The following is a 16,072-nucleotide window of genomic DNA, read 5'->3' on the forward strand; positions in this document are numbered from 1 at the left end:
AACCTCACTCAGATTTCAGAGATCAAAGTTAAGTTCCCTTGCTATTCCCATCAAACAAATGTAAAGGCCACACAGAAAGGATATGTAACTGGAAGAGAACTATGAAATCCACCCTGAGGACCAAACTTCTCGATATCCAGTGGGTGATACCCAGCCTTGTTCAGTATTTGGACCGTGGCCCATACAACCTAGAGGGGGCTTTCTATGGGGTCTAGACTCTTGCCTAAAGTGCGATCTACCTTAGAGCAGGCGGCTGGGGCACACGCTAACCCCACACTAGGACCAAGGGGGGATTCTTTAATTCACAAGCCATCAACCTGTCCACATAAATATTACAGTTCATAAAGGTTCTCAGTCCAAATGGGGATAACAATGCAACTTCTCTGCATAGAACGCAACTCAAGGAGTCAACTGTTGTCCTTTCTCTTTCTTCCCTTTCAAGTGTATTCAAAGTTGTCACTGAACACACACACACACACACACACACACACACACACACACACACACACACACACACACAAAGTCAGCACAGCCCAGCAAATGGCTGAGTCTTCCCGCGGGCTGCTGGCCTTGCTCACTGCAGTCCCTTCTGCAGCTAATGGGGAAAGCCCAGGCCGCCCAGCACAGGCTGGCTCAGAAGCAGTAACTGGTAACGATGACCACACAGCTCTCTTGTACCTGGAATGTTATGGTTGACTGACACAGACAATCATTGGGGAACATGATGAAAACCCTGAGTCACTAGTGTGCAGGAAGTATTCAACGAGAAATGCAGCAAGAACAGTCTGGAACTGGGGGGTTGGGCTCTTTTGATAAGACTCCAGGCCTTGGTAGTTCTCCCACCACCTTCCCAACATCTCGAGGAACCGAGTGTTTCTGCAGTGTGAACCGAGGTGCAAATTATGAAGGTGGTGGCCAGGCTCTATGCACCTACTTGCCATAGCAAAGTCAAATTTAAATGGCCTTTAAGTCTAGGAAGCTTGAGCTGGTTTGAAAGCCAACACAGCTGAAAGGAAATGATGGAACTGGGATGAGAAAGGCTCCTGGCCGGTCCTCACACAGGGGAAGAAAATGCTCAGGAAACTCAGGCAAACTCCCGGTACTCGCTCTGCCTGCGGGACCAAAGCCCAATTATGAGCTGGCTGACTGCCTCCCCTCCATAAAGTCTTTGCTCAGATGCTGTGTTCTCAGTGAGGACCACCGAACCTCTCTCCCAGCACTGCCAGATCCCTTCCCCTTTCCCACTTTTGTTCCCCAGAGAACTGGTCATCTTCTGACAACTGTGTAACTGACTTGTCACTAATTTATTACATTTTTTGTTCATTGTTTGTGTCCCTGTCCCCAACACACACACACACACACACACACACACACACACACTCTAGAACATGAAGTCCACAAGGGCAGGGATCTTTGCTTTGTTGACTGGTCCACAGTACCAGAACAGTGCCTGGCACATAGTGGGCACTTAATAAATACTTGTTGAAATAATGAACACATGAAAGATGCATGAGAGAAAGGAGCAAAACCTAAGTGTCTTAAGGCTGTTAGACCTTTTGTAGATCATCTAATCCAACCTTTCATTTCCCAGATGAGAAAAAAATGACTTATCCAAGATCACAGAGCAACTCGGCACCAAGTTTTAATCAGAGCTTGGTCTCCTGCCTCCCAGGCTAGTTCTTTTTTTAACTATCATCACACTGTAAGGACCTGAGAATTCACTTAAAAAAACCTTCTGGGGCCCATAAAATAATTGCTTCAGATTCCTACTTTGTCTACAGGTAATTGAAGGTGTGGCCACCCAAATGAAGGTGCTGAGATTCCATGAGGCACACCCCAAACCAGTGCTCAGGTGTCCTAGAGGGAGCATGAATAGGCTTTCAAGTCAGACAGACCTGGATTCAAGTCCAGATTCCCAACTGAACCGCATCCAGAAGACTGCTCAGAGCTTAGCTTTCAACTGTGGCACGTATGCATGTAGGTATGCCGCCTAGCACAAAACTTGGCATAGAGTGGGCTCAAGAATATTAATCATTTTCTTCTCCTCTACTGTGAGGTGAGACTGCCTTTGCCTGCCCAGTTTAGTCTTCTTTGATTTCCCTCTACTGGATTGTGGCCAGTACTGTTTGTTGGCTAACCCAACAGGCATTTCAGCCCTCATTGCCCTTGCTGCCTCCATTTCAGAGTATAGGAAAGCTAAACTTGTTTATCCAGATTTCCCTGCAGCTAAGGATGGCAGTTAAGGATGTGACCTCATGAGACTCAGGCAAACATCTTCTAGGAGCTTCTGTAAGAGCTTTTGCTTTTCCTGAAATAAGTGACAAATATAGCTGGTGTCTTGACACCTCTTCCCTACTTCTTAGTGCCTTGAATAAAAACATGCTACCTGGAGCTACAGCAACCATCTTGCAACCGTGAGGCAATAAGTCAACAAATTAATGATGACAGGGCAGAAAGGTAGGAGCCTGGGTTTTTGAAGACATCAGCGAGCCACCACACCAACCCTGGACTGCCTGCCTCCAGAATCCCGGTGACATAAGAAACATAAGTACAGCTAAAAGCATTTCTTAGTGATAATACGTATAGAGCAATAATTTGAGAAAGCGTATTTCGACAGTAAGGAAAAAGAGAGGTCCCAGTCGTTAGGTGGTCCTGGATTTATCCCACAGGAAGAGGGAAGGGTTAGTGAAGAGAGATGTTTCCTTTACTCAGTACACAGCATCTCAGATCCTCTCTTAGGCTGCTTTCCCCAAACCTCCCAAACAACCCCTTCAAACCAAAGGTCACAGCATCCCAACTCCTGTGCATCCTTTGTCACGTGCCCAAGCCAGAAATTACTTCTTCTTTAAGCCTTCATTTGATATCATCATTAAGATCATTTTTCCCCCCTGGGATTCTCTTGTTTTCCAAAAGGAACATCTATATTCCTGGCCCTATATACCCAGAGCTGCTTGTAAGCTACGCTTAACTGCCCATGCTAGAAAGCAATAAACGTCCTTGACGGGCCTTGTTCAAGCCTTTGGATACATTAGCAAGTCCCAGAGACACTTCAGAACTTAAATATGGGAGAAAATGTTCCAATTACAACTGTCAAGACAGATCACAGGAGATGAGAGAGGGAAGTGGGAGGAACAAGATGAGGAGAGAGTCGGGGAGAGATAAGTTTCCTTCGTGGCCGTGGTGGGACTCATTTTGGCAGGAGCTGGGTAATTCATTATTCTAGAGGTGCTGTGCAGCCTGGTCTGTGGCATGATTAATAGCCCAGTCCTGTGTGCATTACAAACAGAACAGAGACAAATTCTAGTGCCTCCGAGAAGGCAGAGGCAAGCACGCAACTTCGGGCTGGTGAGGAGCCAGCTGGCACGAAGGCAACTTGAACGTAATGATAGAGCATTCCTCTTGGGGCTAGGCTGCTCAGCAAGTGAAGAAAAGAACACTTCACTTTTTGAAGAAAATAATACTTCCTTGTGCTCAGCCACACAAGGAAGGAGAGGCAAGGGCAGGAGCAGAGCCCCAGCGTGCGCCAAGCGGCAGAAAGAACACATGCTGCGCAGCCAGCAGAGCTGGGGCGAGCCCCTCGACTCCTCTGAACCCATCTCCTCACCTGTAGCCCAAAGAGAACACCTATCTTGCAGGGTTGATTGAGAATTCAGTAAGATAATATCTGCAAAGTTCATAACACAACGCAGTGTCTATAGTGGGTATTTAACAAATAGCGGCACAGACAGATCCTGAGGTCCAGTTATCACTGACTGGCAGTTCAACCAGCAAACTTGAGTCAGGTAAGCTGACAAGGAGCCCTGGTACTCAAAGAAGTTGCTGGGAGGATGCAGGAGCAAACAGGAAGCTCAGGGGAAGCAAACAGGAAAGGGCGTGTCCTTCCTTCTCCCGCCTTGCAGTCTAGCCAGAGGGACAGGCAGAAATGGGGTTAGCTGAATCCTGGCCCCATCATCCCACAGCAGAGGGTAGCAAGATGGTCTAGAGTTGACAGACAATAGCTTCATACCAGGCATAACCGGTGCAGTGGATTCTACCAAGTTTTAATTTACCAAGACCAAGAAATCAGCCATTTTACCAAGACCAGAAATTAGTCTTTTGTCATGTAATTTATTCTTTATTCACTTTTTGGAAATGTTCCAGCTGGAAAAAGGAAATTGAATTTATTGTATGGGTCCCTAAGGGCAGCACCTTAATCTAGAGATAGAAGTTATAGAGAAACAGATTCTGGCTCAATGTAAGCAGACAATTAGAGGTGTATAATGCAAACAGGCAGTTCAAATCCTATGATATTGCTGGGGGGTTTTTTAGGTCGAAATGGCTCCAAATGGCAGTACCTTCACATGACACATAAACACAAATATTAACTATCGTATATTGAGTACTTACCAAATTGGCATTGAATTAATTCCTTTACATATGTTAGCTCACTTTATTCTAATATAACGTTGTAATATACAATCGGTATTCCCACAGAGACTCAGAAAGGTTAAATAACTTCCCTGAAGGAATAGAGTGCAAGGAGATGAAGTCTACATTTTAAACCAGTCCTGTCCAACTTCAAAACGCTGACTTAATTCCCTATGCCGTATACTTATATACTACATTACATATAAACAGAACCAGGGTGATGAGTTCAGGGTGACTGAGGATAATCAAGCACAAGTAGTTATTCATAATCCCATTTCCCACAGAGTCCCTTGTTCAACTACATTTGTTATCTGACCAGAGGGAAAATACTGGAAGAATAGCTTATTCTCTTCACCTGGGGATCAGCCTGGAGCCCAGAGGAGGTGGTGATATGTCTGACTAAGGAATGCTGTGTAGGTGGGTGTGAACACGGAGCATGAGAAATATGTTTAATAGAAGTTTGTTTCCGCTCGTAATAGTAACGGTGTGTGTATCATCCTTCCTTCTTACCGCGTGGGCACGAGACCTTTGTTGAAATTTCAGTAGACAGAGGCCAGGTCTCATTTGAGAGGTAGACCTCATTCTGCGATGTATCATGCTCTTACGTGACACCCCGCATACATCTTGGTGATGCCCCCCTGACTAGTCAGGTTGCTCACCTTATCTCCAGTCGAGCCTCTTACCTACAGGGGCTCTTTTCATTCTGCCTGAATAAAGCCGATTACCCATAACACTGGAGAATGAGTATTTGCTCTACAGCCAGAGCACAATACTGACCCAAACCCTGCAGGAGACACCTATGACTTTAAATGGTCCACAGCACCTGTGTGCATAGTCTCATAAACAGAGTTTAGGTGAATAACAAATGACATTAGCACAGATTAGGATGAGTGGTGGGGTTGAGGGGATATGCCATGTCACTGTACTTCCTTTCCTTGACTAAACCGCTATGAAAGCATGACCATTTATGGTGTGAAAAATTAGAACAGGACAGAAAATAAAAAGTTTAAGTTCTCCATCCACATGCCATTTATCCGTGGGGTAGGGGAGAATAAGAGTCTATTATGTGTACTATACTGTAAGTTGCTTTGTGTACCTAACACCGTATCTTGGGATCTGCCCAACTGCAACATATACACTACCTCATTGTTCAAATGGCTGCGTAATATTCCAGTGGACAGATGTGCCAGTCTTTATTCAGCCAATTCCCTATGAATGGGCTTTTGGCCATGGAGAACTTTCTTTAGTGAGTGGTTCTGTTAAAGCAATAAATACATAGGACTATAAAATACTTGGCAAATCCCATCCAACTGAAATGAAATTCAAGTTTAAAAAAATAACAATTTTAACAGCCTAGGAATTTTGAACAGTTTTATTAATTTCAAGTCTTTTGAATGCTTATTATTCAATGAGAAAGCTTTCATTATTGCCCCACGTACTTATCAGGAGAATGAAACCTTTCCTTTTGCTTGAAGTGTTTTGACAGATTTTCTGAAAACAAGAAAGGAAGGGCCTCTACGGGAAAGTGAACACACCAGGCAAATGAGATTCCGGCACTCCTCCTTAGGATAGGGGTTATTTTCAGTCAGTTACTTACTGTGCCCAGTAGATTATCAGACAAAAACCAGACTGCAAAAAAAAAGCATGAGCTCTTCAGACTACTTTCCACAGAGGCTCTATTTTATTGAATTTCTCCAGTTTAAAAAAAAAAATTATAGCAGTTTCTAAAGACATTGTAGACAAATAAAATAATAAATAATTAAGAAATAATCAAATATTTGTAATAAAACCAAAACTATACTCTTTGCATTTGTCTTATTTTAAAGAAAGGGTTTTTGTGATAGAAAACCGAACAAAGCCCAGTGGCCTTCAAGTCATCTTTTATTCTAAAACATGCCCTCTAGGCTGAAAGTACCTACAGCACGTGAGAGCCCAAAATGCTGCATCAGTTTCTGAGGCTGGGATACACTCTGGCTCAAATGGACAACCAAACACACAGTAGCAAACCATTTAACTCTGGCGGGGTCGCAAATGGACTTTCTAGATGAAAACTGCACATACAGATAGAGCTTGGCTAATTCCTTTTGCATAGTGGGTATTCAATAAATGTACGCTGAGTTAATGAATACAGGGTTTGAAAGTCAGTATATTGTCAAGCTGTCTCCTGGTGACATGGCTACATTCCTAAGAATAGTGAACAGAAAAAGTATAGGATCTGATGCCAAGAAGAAGTAGAAGGATTAAAGTACAGCTTCTTCTCTGATCCACAGTAAAACTACAAAGTAAGTTAAAACGCATCTTCAAAGAAGCCTAAATCTTCCTTCTGCTTGGTCTTCCTAACCTACCCTTTTGTCATGCTCCCAGGACAAGTGATCAGTGAAGCTCATACTTTTGCCATGACTTCTTCTTCCTCTTGTACAACCTACATTTATGACATTCTAAAAAACTAATTCATACTAAGGTGGAAAATGGCTGACAGACTTGAATCTGTTCTCTTCATCAGGATTCTTTATTTTTTAATAAAAGCACAGAAATTAATCTTCACTTATTAATGTCTCAGGTTACTTTCATAATCACAAGGGCTTCCAGCAACTCTGAAAATCACCCTGTGCACCATGATGTCCCCTGTGGTTATTCATACGTCAGGCTTTGTCCACACCTAGGGTTATGCATTAGGCTCAAAAAATTGCTTCACTGACCCCAAACTGTATTTCTTAGTCCTAATCTGAACAAAGAGCTTGAAGATACCAGTTTAATTCCAAGCTTTGGCTTCACCAGAGGAAGTCTTCTTCTAGTTACTCTACTGAAAACAACTACAACACAGGGATCTATTTTTATATATATAATATATATATTTTATATTTTTGGCCGTGCCACGTGGCATGAGAGATCTTAGTTCCCCACCAGGGATCGAATCCACACCCCCTGCATTTGAAGTGCAGAGTCTTAACCACTGGACTGCCAGGGAAGTCCACAGGGATCAATTTTATGCCAGAGAACAAAAGTCCCATATAAACTACAGCCAGCCAAAATACTTAAAAGGCTAAGCTAAGGTTGAAAGTTTGAAAACACTCTGATTCTCCACGGTATGTTATAAAGCAGTCTAAAATATCTGTGGCCCAGAGGTAGACCTCGTTAGCACTTGTTAGGTATAACTATTGTTTGAAGAATTGCTTATAGCCAATTATGATACAACGTATCTGGTCTGGGACATATAGTTTTGTAGTGGCTCCTCTGAAGGGATTTGCAAATCAAATTATTTAAATGTGCTTATCATTAGCAGTTTAAATAAATGACATTTATTTTGGCAGGAGATTAATTTTTAACTTGGCAGCTGTTTCCAGACAGATTGGTGTCAGGTTATTACAGTGACTAAACTCTGAAAGAAGGAGGAAATTTACAGGAGATTATTTTGTTTTTTAGACCTTCAAGCTTGCATTTCTCCAAAGAAGCAAATAATTTGTCAATGCCCCGAGACACTGGGTCCCAAAGACATTGCAATGTCTGCATCTTTGTGACCTGATTTCCATAATAACCCCACATGTGAAGAACTAAAAATGTTCTTTAATAGAGGAATTCTCCAAATATACTCTTCAGAGGCTGTTTTGTTGGTAAATTGGATATTTATATAGGATTGCATACAGAGAGAGGCAGGGTAATATATTGGAAAGAGCTCTAAACAGAGAGTGGGAGATGTGGGATCAAGTCTCTGACAAGATCACTAACGAGGTGTGCACTTGCAAAGGTCTTGGACCTCAGTTTCCACAGCTGTAAGATGAGGGTGTTTCAAGGTGATAATTAAAGTACTTTGGTGAAAAGTCCATGCACCTACAGAGAAAAGTAAGTCAGAAAGAGGAAAACAAATACCGTATCCTAACACATATATACGGAATCTTAAGAAAAAAAAAGGGTCACGAAGAACCTAGGGGCAAGACGGGAATAAAGGACACAGACCTACTAGAGAATGGACTTGAGGACACAGGGAGGGGGAAGGGTAAGCTGGGATGAAGTGAGAGAGTGGCATGGACTTATATATACTACCAAATGTAAAACAGATAGCTAGTGGGAAGCAGCCGCATAGCACAGGGAGATTAGCTTGGTGCTCTGTGACCACCTAGAGGGGTGGGATAGGGAGGGTGGGAGGGAGACGCAAGAGGGAGGAGATATGGGGATATATGTATATGTATAACTGATGCACTTCGTTATAAAGCAGAAACTAACACACGATTGTAAAGCAATTATACTCCAATAAAAACGTTTAAAAAAAAAAGAAAGAAAAGTCCATGCGCCTATGTTCTTGAAAAGATAAAATTGACAAACCTTTAGCTAGATTCATGAAGAAAATAAGAGAGAAGGCTCAAATAAATAAAATCAGAAATGAAAGAGAAGTTCATTTCTCTTACAACAGATACCACAGAAATACAAAGAATCATGAGGACTACTATGAACAGCTATACGCCAACAAATTGGACAGTCTAGAAGAAATAGATACATTCTTAGAAGCATATACCCTTCCAAGACTGAATCACGAAGAAATAAAAAATGTGAGTAGACCAATCACTAGTAAGGAGATTGAAACAGTAATCAAAAACATCTCCCCAAACAAAAGTTCAGGACCACGAGGCTTCACTGATGAAGCATTCAAAGATGTCATACCTAAACTTCCAAACTCTTCCAAAAAACTGAAGAGGCTACAACACTTCCTAATTCATTGGACATGGGCAACATTACCCTGATACCAAAACCAGACAAAAAAAGAAAACTACAGGCCAATATCTCTGATGAACATAGATGCAAGAATCCTCAACAAAGTATTAAAAAACCAAAACAACAACACATTAAAAGGATCAAGTGGGATTTATTCCAGGGATGCAAGGAAGGGTCAACATCTGGAATCAATGTGATACACCATATCAACAAACTGAAGGATAAAAATCATATGATCATCTCAATAGATGCAAGGAAAATATTTGACAAGATTCAACATCCATTTGTATTAAAAAAAAAAAACGGATATAGAAGGAACATACCTCAACATAACAAAGGCCATCTATGACAAACTCACAGCTAAAATACTCAGTGGTCAAGACCTGAAAGCTAGCCCTCTAAAATCGGGAACAAGACAAGGATGCCCACTCACCACTCTTACACTCTTAGTCAGCGTAGTATTGGAAGTCCTAGCCAGAGCAGATAGGCAAGAAAAAGAAATAAAATGCATCCAAATTGGAAAGGAAGAAGTAAAACTGTCACTATTTGCAGATGACATTGGTTTTCTATTGATTTTACACATAGAAAATCCTAAAGACACTACTAAAGGAACTGTTAGAAATAATAAACGAATACAGTGAAGTTGCAAAATAAATATACAAAAATCTATTGTGTTTTGATACTCTAACAAACTAGCAGAAAGAGAAATTAAGAAAATCTCATTTACAATTGCAACAAAAAGAATAAAATATCTAGGAATAAATTTACCAAGGAGGTGAAAACTGTTACTGAAAACCATAAGACATTGTTTCAAGAAATTGAAGAAGACACAAAGAAATAGAAAACTATTCTGTGCTCATGGATTGGAGGTATTAACATTGTTAAAATGTCCATATACCTAAAGTAATCTACAGATTCAATATAATCCTTGTCAAAATCCTAGTGACATTTTTTACAGAAACAGAATTAAAAATTCTAAAATTTGTATGGAACCACAAAAGATCCTGAAAAGCAATCCTGAGGAAAAAGGAACAAAGCTGGGGTTATCATATTCCCTGATATTAAATTATATTACAAAGCTATAGTGATCAAAACTGCAGAGTATTGGCATAAAAACAGACACACAGATCAATGGAACAGAACTGAGAGCCCTCCACACATACAGACAACTAATTAAGACAAAGGAGCCAAGAACGTACAGTGGATAAAGGAAAGTTTCATCAATAAATGTGGTGGGAAAACTGGACAGCCACATGCAAAAGAATGAAACTAGACTGCCATTTTACATGGTACAGAAAAATTAACTTAAAATGGATTAAAGATTTGAATATAAGACCTGAAAACCATAAAGCTCCTAGAAGAAAAACATAGGTGGTACACTCTTTGACATCAGCCTTAGCAATATCTTTTTGAATATGTCTCCTCAGGCAAGGGCAACAAAAGCAAAAATAAACAAGTGGGATCACATCACACTAAAAAGCTTCCGCACAGCAAAAGAAACCATCAACAATTCAAAAAGGCAACCTACTGAATAGAAGAAGATACTTGTAAGTCATATATCCTACAAAAGGTTAATATCCAAAATATTAAAAACTCATACAACTGGGGCTTCCCTGGTGGTGCAGTGGTTGAGAGTCCGCCTGCCGATGCAGGGGACACGGGTTCGTGCCCCGGTCCGGGAAGATCCCACACGCCGCGGAGCAGCTGGCTCCGTGAGCCATGGCCGCTGAGCCTGCGCGTCCGGAGCCTGTGCTCCGCAACGGGAGAGGCCACAACAGTGAGAGGCCCGCGTACCGAAAAAAAAAAAAAAAAAAAAAACCCTCATACAACTCAACAACAAAAAACCCCCAAACAATCTAATTGAAAAAATGGGCAGAGGAGATGATATATATTTTTTTCCAAGGAAGACATACAGATGACCAACGGACACATGAAAAGATGTTCAACATCACTAATTATTAGGGAATTGCAAATCAAAACCACAATGAGATATCACCTCACACTTGTTAGAACAGCTATTATAAAAAACAAAAACAAGAAATAACAAAGAGTTGGAGAGTATGAGGACAAAAGGGAACCCTTGTAGACTGTTGGTGAGAATGTAAACTGGTGCAGAAACTATGGAAAACAGTAGGGAGATCCTTAAAAGATTAAGACTAGAACTACCATATGATCCAGCTATTCCACATCTGAGTATCTATCCAAAGAATATGAAAACACTAATTTGAAAAGATATACGCACTGCAGTAATATTCACAATAGCCAAGGTATGGAAATAACCTAAGTGCCCATCAATGGATAAATGGATAAAGAAGATGTGATATATATATATATATATATATATATATATATATATATATATACACACACACACACATACATACACACACACACACACACACACACACAATGGAATACTACTCAGCCATAAAAAGATGAAATAAGTCTAATGGAGAAGGACAAATACTGTATGATTTCACTCATATGTGGAATATAAGAAATAAATGAACATAAACATATATCCCCGTATCTCCTCCCTCTTGAGTCTCCCTCCCACCCATCCTATCCCACCCCTCTAGGTGGGCACAAGGCATGGAGCTGATGATCTCCCTGTGCTATGTGGCTGCTTCCCACTAGCTACCTATTTTACATTTGGTAGTGTATATATGTCCATGCCACTCTCTCACTTCGTCCCAGCTTCTGATTCACTTTGTTATACAGCAGAAACTAACACACCATTGTAAAACAATTATACTCCAATAAAGATGTTAAAAACTAAAAAGATACATGTACCCCTATGTTGATAGCAGCACTGTTCACAATAGCAAAAACATGGAAACAACCTAAATGTCCACCAATAGATGAATGGATAAAGACGTGGTACATATATACAATGGAACACTACTCAATCATAAAAAAGAACAAAATAAGGCCATTTGTAGCAACATGAGATTATCATACTAAGTGAAGTAAGTCAGAAAGAGAAAGACAAATATCATATGATATCACTTATATGTGGAACCTAAAATAAGGCACAAATGCACCTATCTACAAAACAGAAGCAGACTCCTAGACATAGACAACAGACTTGTGGTTGCCAAGGCTGGGGGGAGAGGGGAGGGAGAGGGATGGACTGGGAGTTTGGGGGTGGTAGATGCAAACTATTACATTTAGAATGGATAAACAATAAGGTCCTACTGTATAGCACAGGGGAACTATATTCCATCACCTGTGATAAACCATAATGGAAAAGAATATAAAAAAGAATATGTATGTATGTATAACTGAGTCTCTTTGCTGTACAGTAGAGATTGGCACAGCATTGTAAACCAACTATACCTCAATAAAAAAATTTAAGAAAAAAAAGAAAGAAATGAACAAACAAAACAAAAACGAACACATAGTTACAGAGAACAGATTGGTGGTTACCAGTGCGGAAAGGGGGCACAAAATGGGGAAAAGGGATCAATTGTATGGTGATGGAGGGAAACAAGACTTCTGGTAGTGAGCACGCTGTAGAGTATACAGAAGTTGAATTATAATGTATCCATGAAACTTATGTTATAAACCAATGTTACCTCAATAATTGAAAAAAAAGGTCCATTCACCTATGAAATGACTATCAGGTTTTCCCCAAGGTTGTCCTGTGATCTACACAGAGACCACAGGGTGTCTCTCTGTCTACTGGATAATCTGAATACCCACAGTTCCTACATCTCATTTACCTCCAACCTTAAGGTCTCAACTTTCAGCTGTAATTCACAACAACAATGTCAACCTGACATTGCAGCTATCCATGGATAGTAAACACAAATTATGTTTGATTAGTGCCTAGCAGAATGGAAAAGAGGAGGGCTTCTTGGAGAAGGCGACAACTTCCACCTCTCTACTTAAACACTGCTTTGAATTTATTAGCATATTTCTAGTTTATGGTACAAAGTATCAAGCCATAAATCAGATTTCTATGAAACACTGCAACAGGCTACAGAAACACCATAAAAGTAGCTACCAACATCCCATTTGGTTCTCTCTCATTGAAAAGAAACTCTAATAATTAAACTTTGAGCAATGTAGAAATGAGTAAATATGATTATTTTTAATCAGAAAAAGATGATCTCCAAGAACAAACTCATATCTTGATTCTTTTAACATGAAAAGCTCTCAGAATATATATACTTTGCCAAAAATCTAAACTATAACCAAAATAGAAATGTTTTCTAATAAGAAGCAAGAGAAGTTCAAAAGAATACAGAAAATGGTTTAAACATTTTTTACCAATAGGCAATCAGATATGATGGATGAGTTCATTACAAAGACTCTCACTTGGATGTCTTCTAATTTTAAACTCAAGTAATGTTTTTAGTTCTCCCTTTGGATTATACAAATCACAAGCCCAAAGCCATGAGAGAATTCTCTACCAGTCTTAGGGTGAGGTGTTAGGCATGCTTCGAACGTAATGAAGAAGTAAGAAGTCATACCTTGAAATCATATGTGGCATCTGGGTTTTCATCACAGGCAATAACTTCTGGAGCCATCCAGTAGGGCGTCCCGATGAAGGTATTCCTCCTGCCCACTGTTCGATCGAGCTGGGCACTGACTCCAAGTCCACTAGTTAAGGAAGACAAATGAATAAGTCTAGCATCTAAGGTCTTACATAGTGATAAAATGAATGTGTATTTTTTTTACTGTGGTAAAATATACATAACATAAAATTTACTATTTTAAAACAACTTTCTAGTGGACCGTTTTGTGGTATTAAGTACATTCACATTGTTGTGCAACTATAACCACCATCCAATTCCAGAACTTTTTCATCTTCCTCAACTGAAACTCTGTAGCCATTAAACATTAACTTCTCTTTCTCCTCTCCTCCCCACCCCGCCGGGTCCCTGGCCCTCGGAAAGTACCATTCTACTTTATGTCTCTATGGATCTGACTACTACAGATACATCATATAAGTGGAATCATACAGTATTAGTCTTTTGAGACTAGATTATTTCACCTAACATAATATCCTCAGGTTAATGCATGTTGCAGCACGCATCAGAATCTCCTTCTGAATTTTTTTTTTTTTTTTTTTTTTTTGCGGTACGCGGGCCTCTCACTGCTGTGGCCTCTCCCGTTGCGGAGCAACATGCTGCGGACGCGCAGGCTCAGCGGCCATGGCTCATGGGCCCAGCCGCTCCGCAGCATGCGGGATCCTCCCGGACCGGGGCATGAACCCGTGTCCCCTGCACCGGCAGGTGGACTCCCAACCACTGCGCCACCAGGGAAGCCCCTCCTTCTGAATTTTTGAAGACCAATAATAGTCTATTGTATGTAGGTGCCACATTTTGTTTATCCATTCATCTGTTGGACACTCAGGTTGCTTCTTCCTTTTCACTATTGTGAATGTATATATTTTTTAAAAAGTTTTTATTTTATATTGGAGTATAGTTATTTACAGTGTTGTGTTAGTTCAGGTGTACAGCAAAGTGATTCAGTTATACATATATCTATCCTTTTCCAGATTATTTTCCCATATAGATTATTACAGAGTATTGAGTAGAGTTCCTTGTGCTATACAGTAGGTCCTTGCTGATTATCTATTTTATATGTAGTAGTGTGTATACATTAATCCCAACCTCTTATCTGTCCCCCCAACCCTTCCCTTTGATAAACCATAAGTTTTTTTCTATGTCTGTGAGTCTGTTTCTGTTTTGCAAATAAGTTCATTTGTATCATGTTTTTAGATCCCACATATAAGTGATATCATACGATATTTGTCCTTCTCTGTCTGACTTACTTCAGTTAGTATGATAATCTCTAGTCAATGTATACTTTTAAACTTCATGTATAAATGGATAAAGCATACCAATGAGAAAAGCACAGGGGGTTATATCTGGTTACATCAGTGCTACATGGGGGGCCAAAAAAGAGGTGTTAAATAAAGTCAAGCTTGGCCATAAAAGGATAGTATTTAGAGGATGCAAAGAAAGTAGTTAACAGCTAAGTTTCTGGAGTCAGACTGCCTAAATTTGCATCTCATTTCTGACACTTATTAGTGATGCAACCTAGGGCTACTAGATCAACCTCTTTGAGCTTCATTTTCCAAATCCATGAAATGAGGATGATGAGATTCACATGGTGTTGCTCTGATGTTTAAGTGAAATCATCTACCTAAAAGCATTTTGTACAGGACCTGGCATATAATATTCTCTCAACAAGTAACTGTTAATTAGTGACGAGTGAATATTCTGAGGATAGCTTATGTAGTCAGTACATATATAACTGCTTTCCCTACCTAATGTATGCTTTTGTTTTAAAAGGGAATATTCATGAGATGAAAGTTTGGCCCCAAATTCTAACTAAGAAAAAAACGGAAATTGTATATTTTAACAAAAAGGCAAGAGCAAGTGTTTGGGATATAACCATAGGAGACATTTAAATCTCTTTGAAAATGAACAATTATATGGACAGTGATTCTTTGGTAGGAAACAAATTGTATATCCTACAGAGTATTTGTCAATCTGTGCTCTTACTCATATACATCAAGTAGTCAAATGCGTGTGGGGATTCTGTACCCTATCTGGATAATCCCAGACTTATTGTGGGAAGGGCTCTAATAGATCAGAGAAAAGGGTTCCCTCACTGATAACTCTGCAGATGGAAGTGGGATAATTAGTATGCACGAGAAGTAGAATATTGAGCATCCATTTTGTACAGGTGCCCTAGATAATAATGAAATCGATGTAAATATAACTTAAAACATATGGGAATAGGAGCAGGAATTCATTTTCTAAATAATGAATGTCTAACTGTGGATATTTTTAATTAAAAAAATTTCATCATTGTTACAGCAGCAACAATATAAACAAACTGTAAGATAGGGGAAATCATTCCAAGGTCAGTCACTTCTAATCTAAAGGGTCTTTGCTTAAAAAACAAACTCAATCGTTTCTACACACCGATTAAACAC

The 16,072-nt window shown here is 40.0% G+C and overlaps 1 protein-coding gene across 5 annotated transcripts in view; it reads right to left on the minus strand.

Annotated features, from left to right (window-relative positions):
- The window catches only part of TNIK (TRAF2 and NCK interacting kinase), a 414,569-nt gene that overhangs the window by 118,055 nt on the left and 280,442 nt on the right, over nucleotides 1–16,072 (minus strand). For 4 of the 5 annotated variants that reach the window (XM_032631527.1, XM_032631526.1, XM_032631525.1 and 1 more), the window contains exon 7: nucleotides 13,593–13,722. In XM_032631527.1, the coding sequence (XP_032487418.1) occupies nucleotides 13,593–13,649 (57 nt within the window). In that variant the 5' untranslated portion in view covers nucleotides 13,650–13,722. The remainder of the gene's footprint in view (nucleotides 1–13,592; nucleotides 13,723–16,072) is intronic. The other variant, XM_032631528.1, reaches the window with a different exon arrangement.

Source organism: Phocoena sinus, chromosome 4, assembly GCF_008692025.1.
Source record: "Phocoena sinus isolate mPhoSin1 chromosome 4, mPhoSin1.pri, whole genome shotgun sequence".
In the NCBI taxonomy this organism is placed as follows: domain Eukaryota; kingdom Metazoa; phylum Chordata; class Mammalia; order Artiodactyla; family Phocoenidae; genus Phocoena; species Phocoena sinus.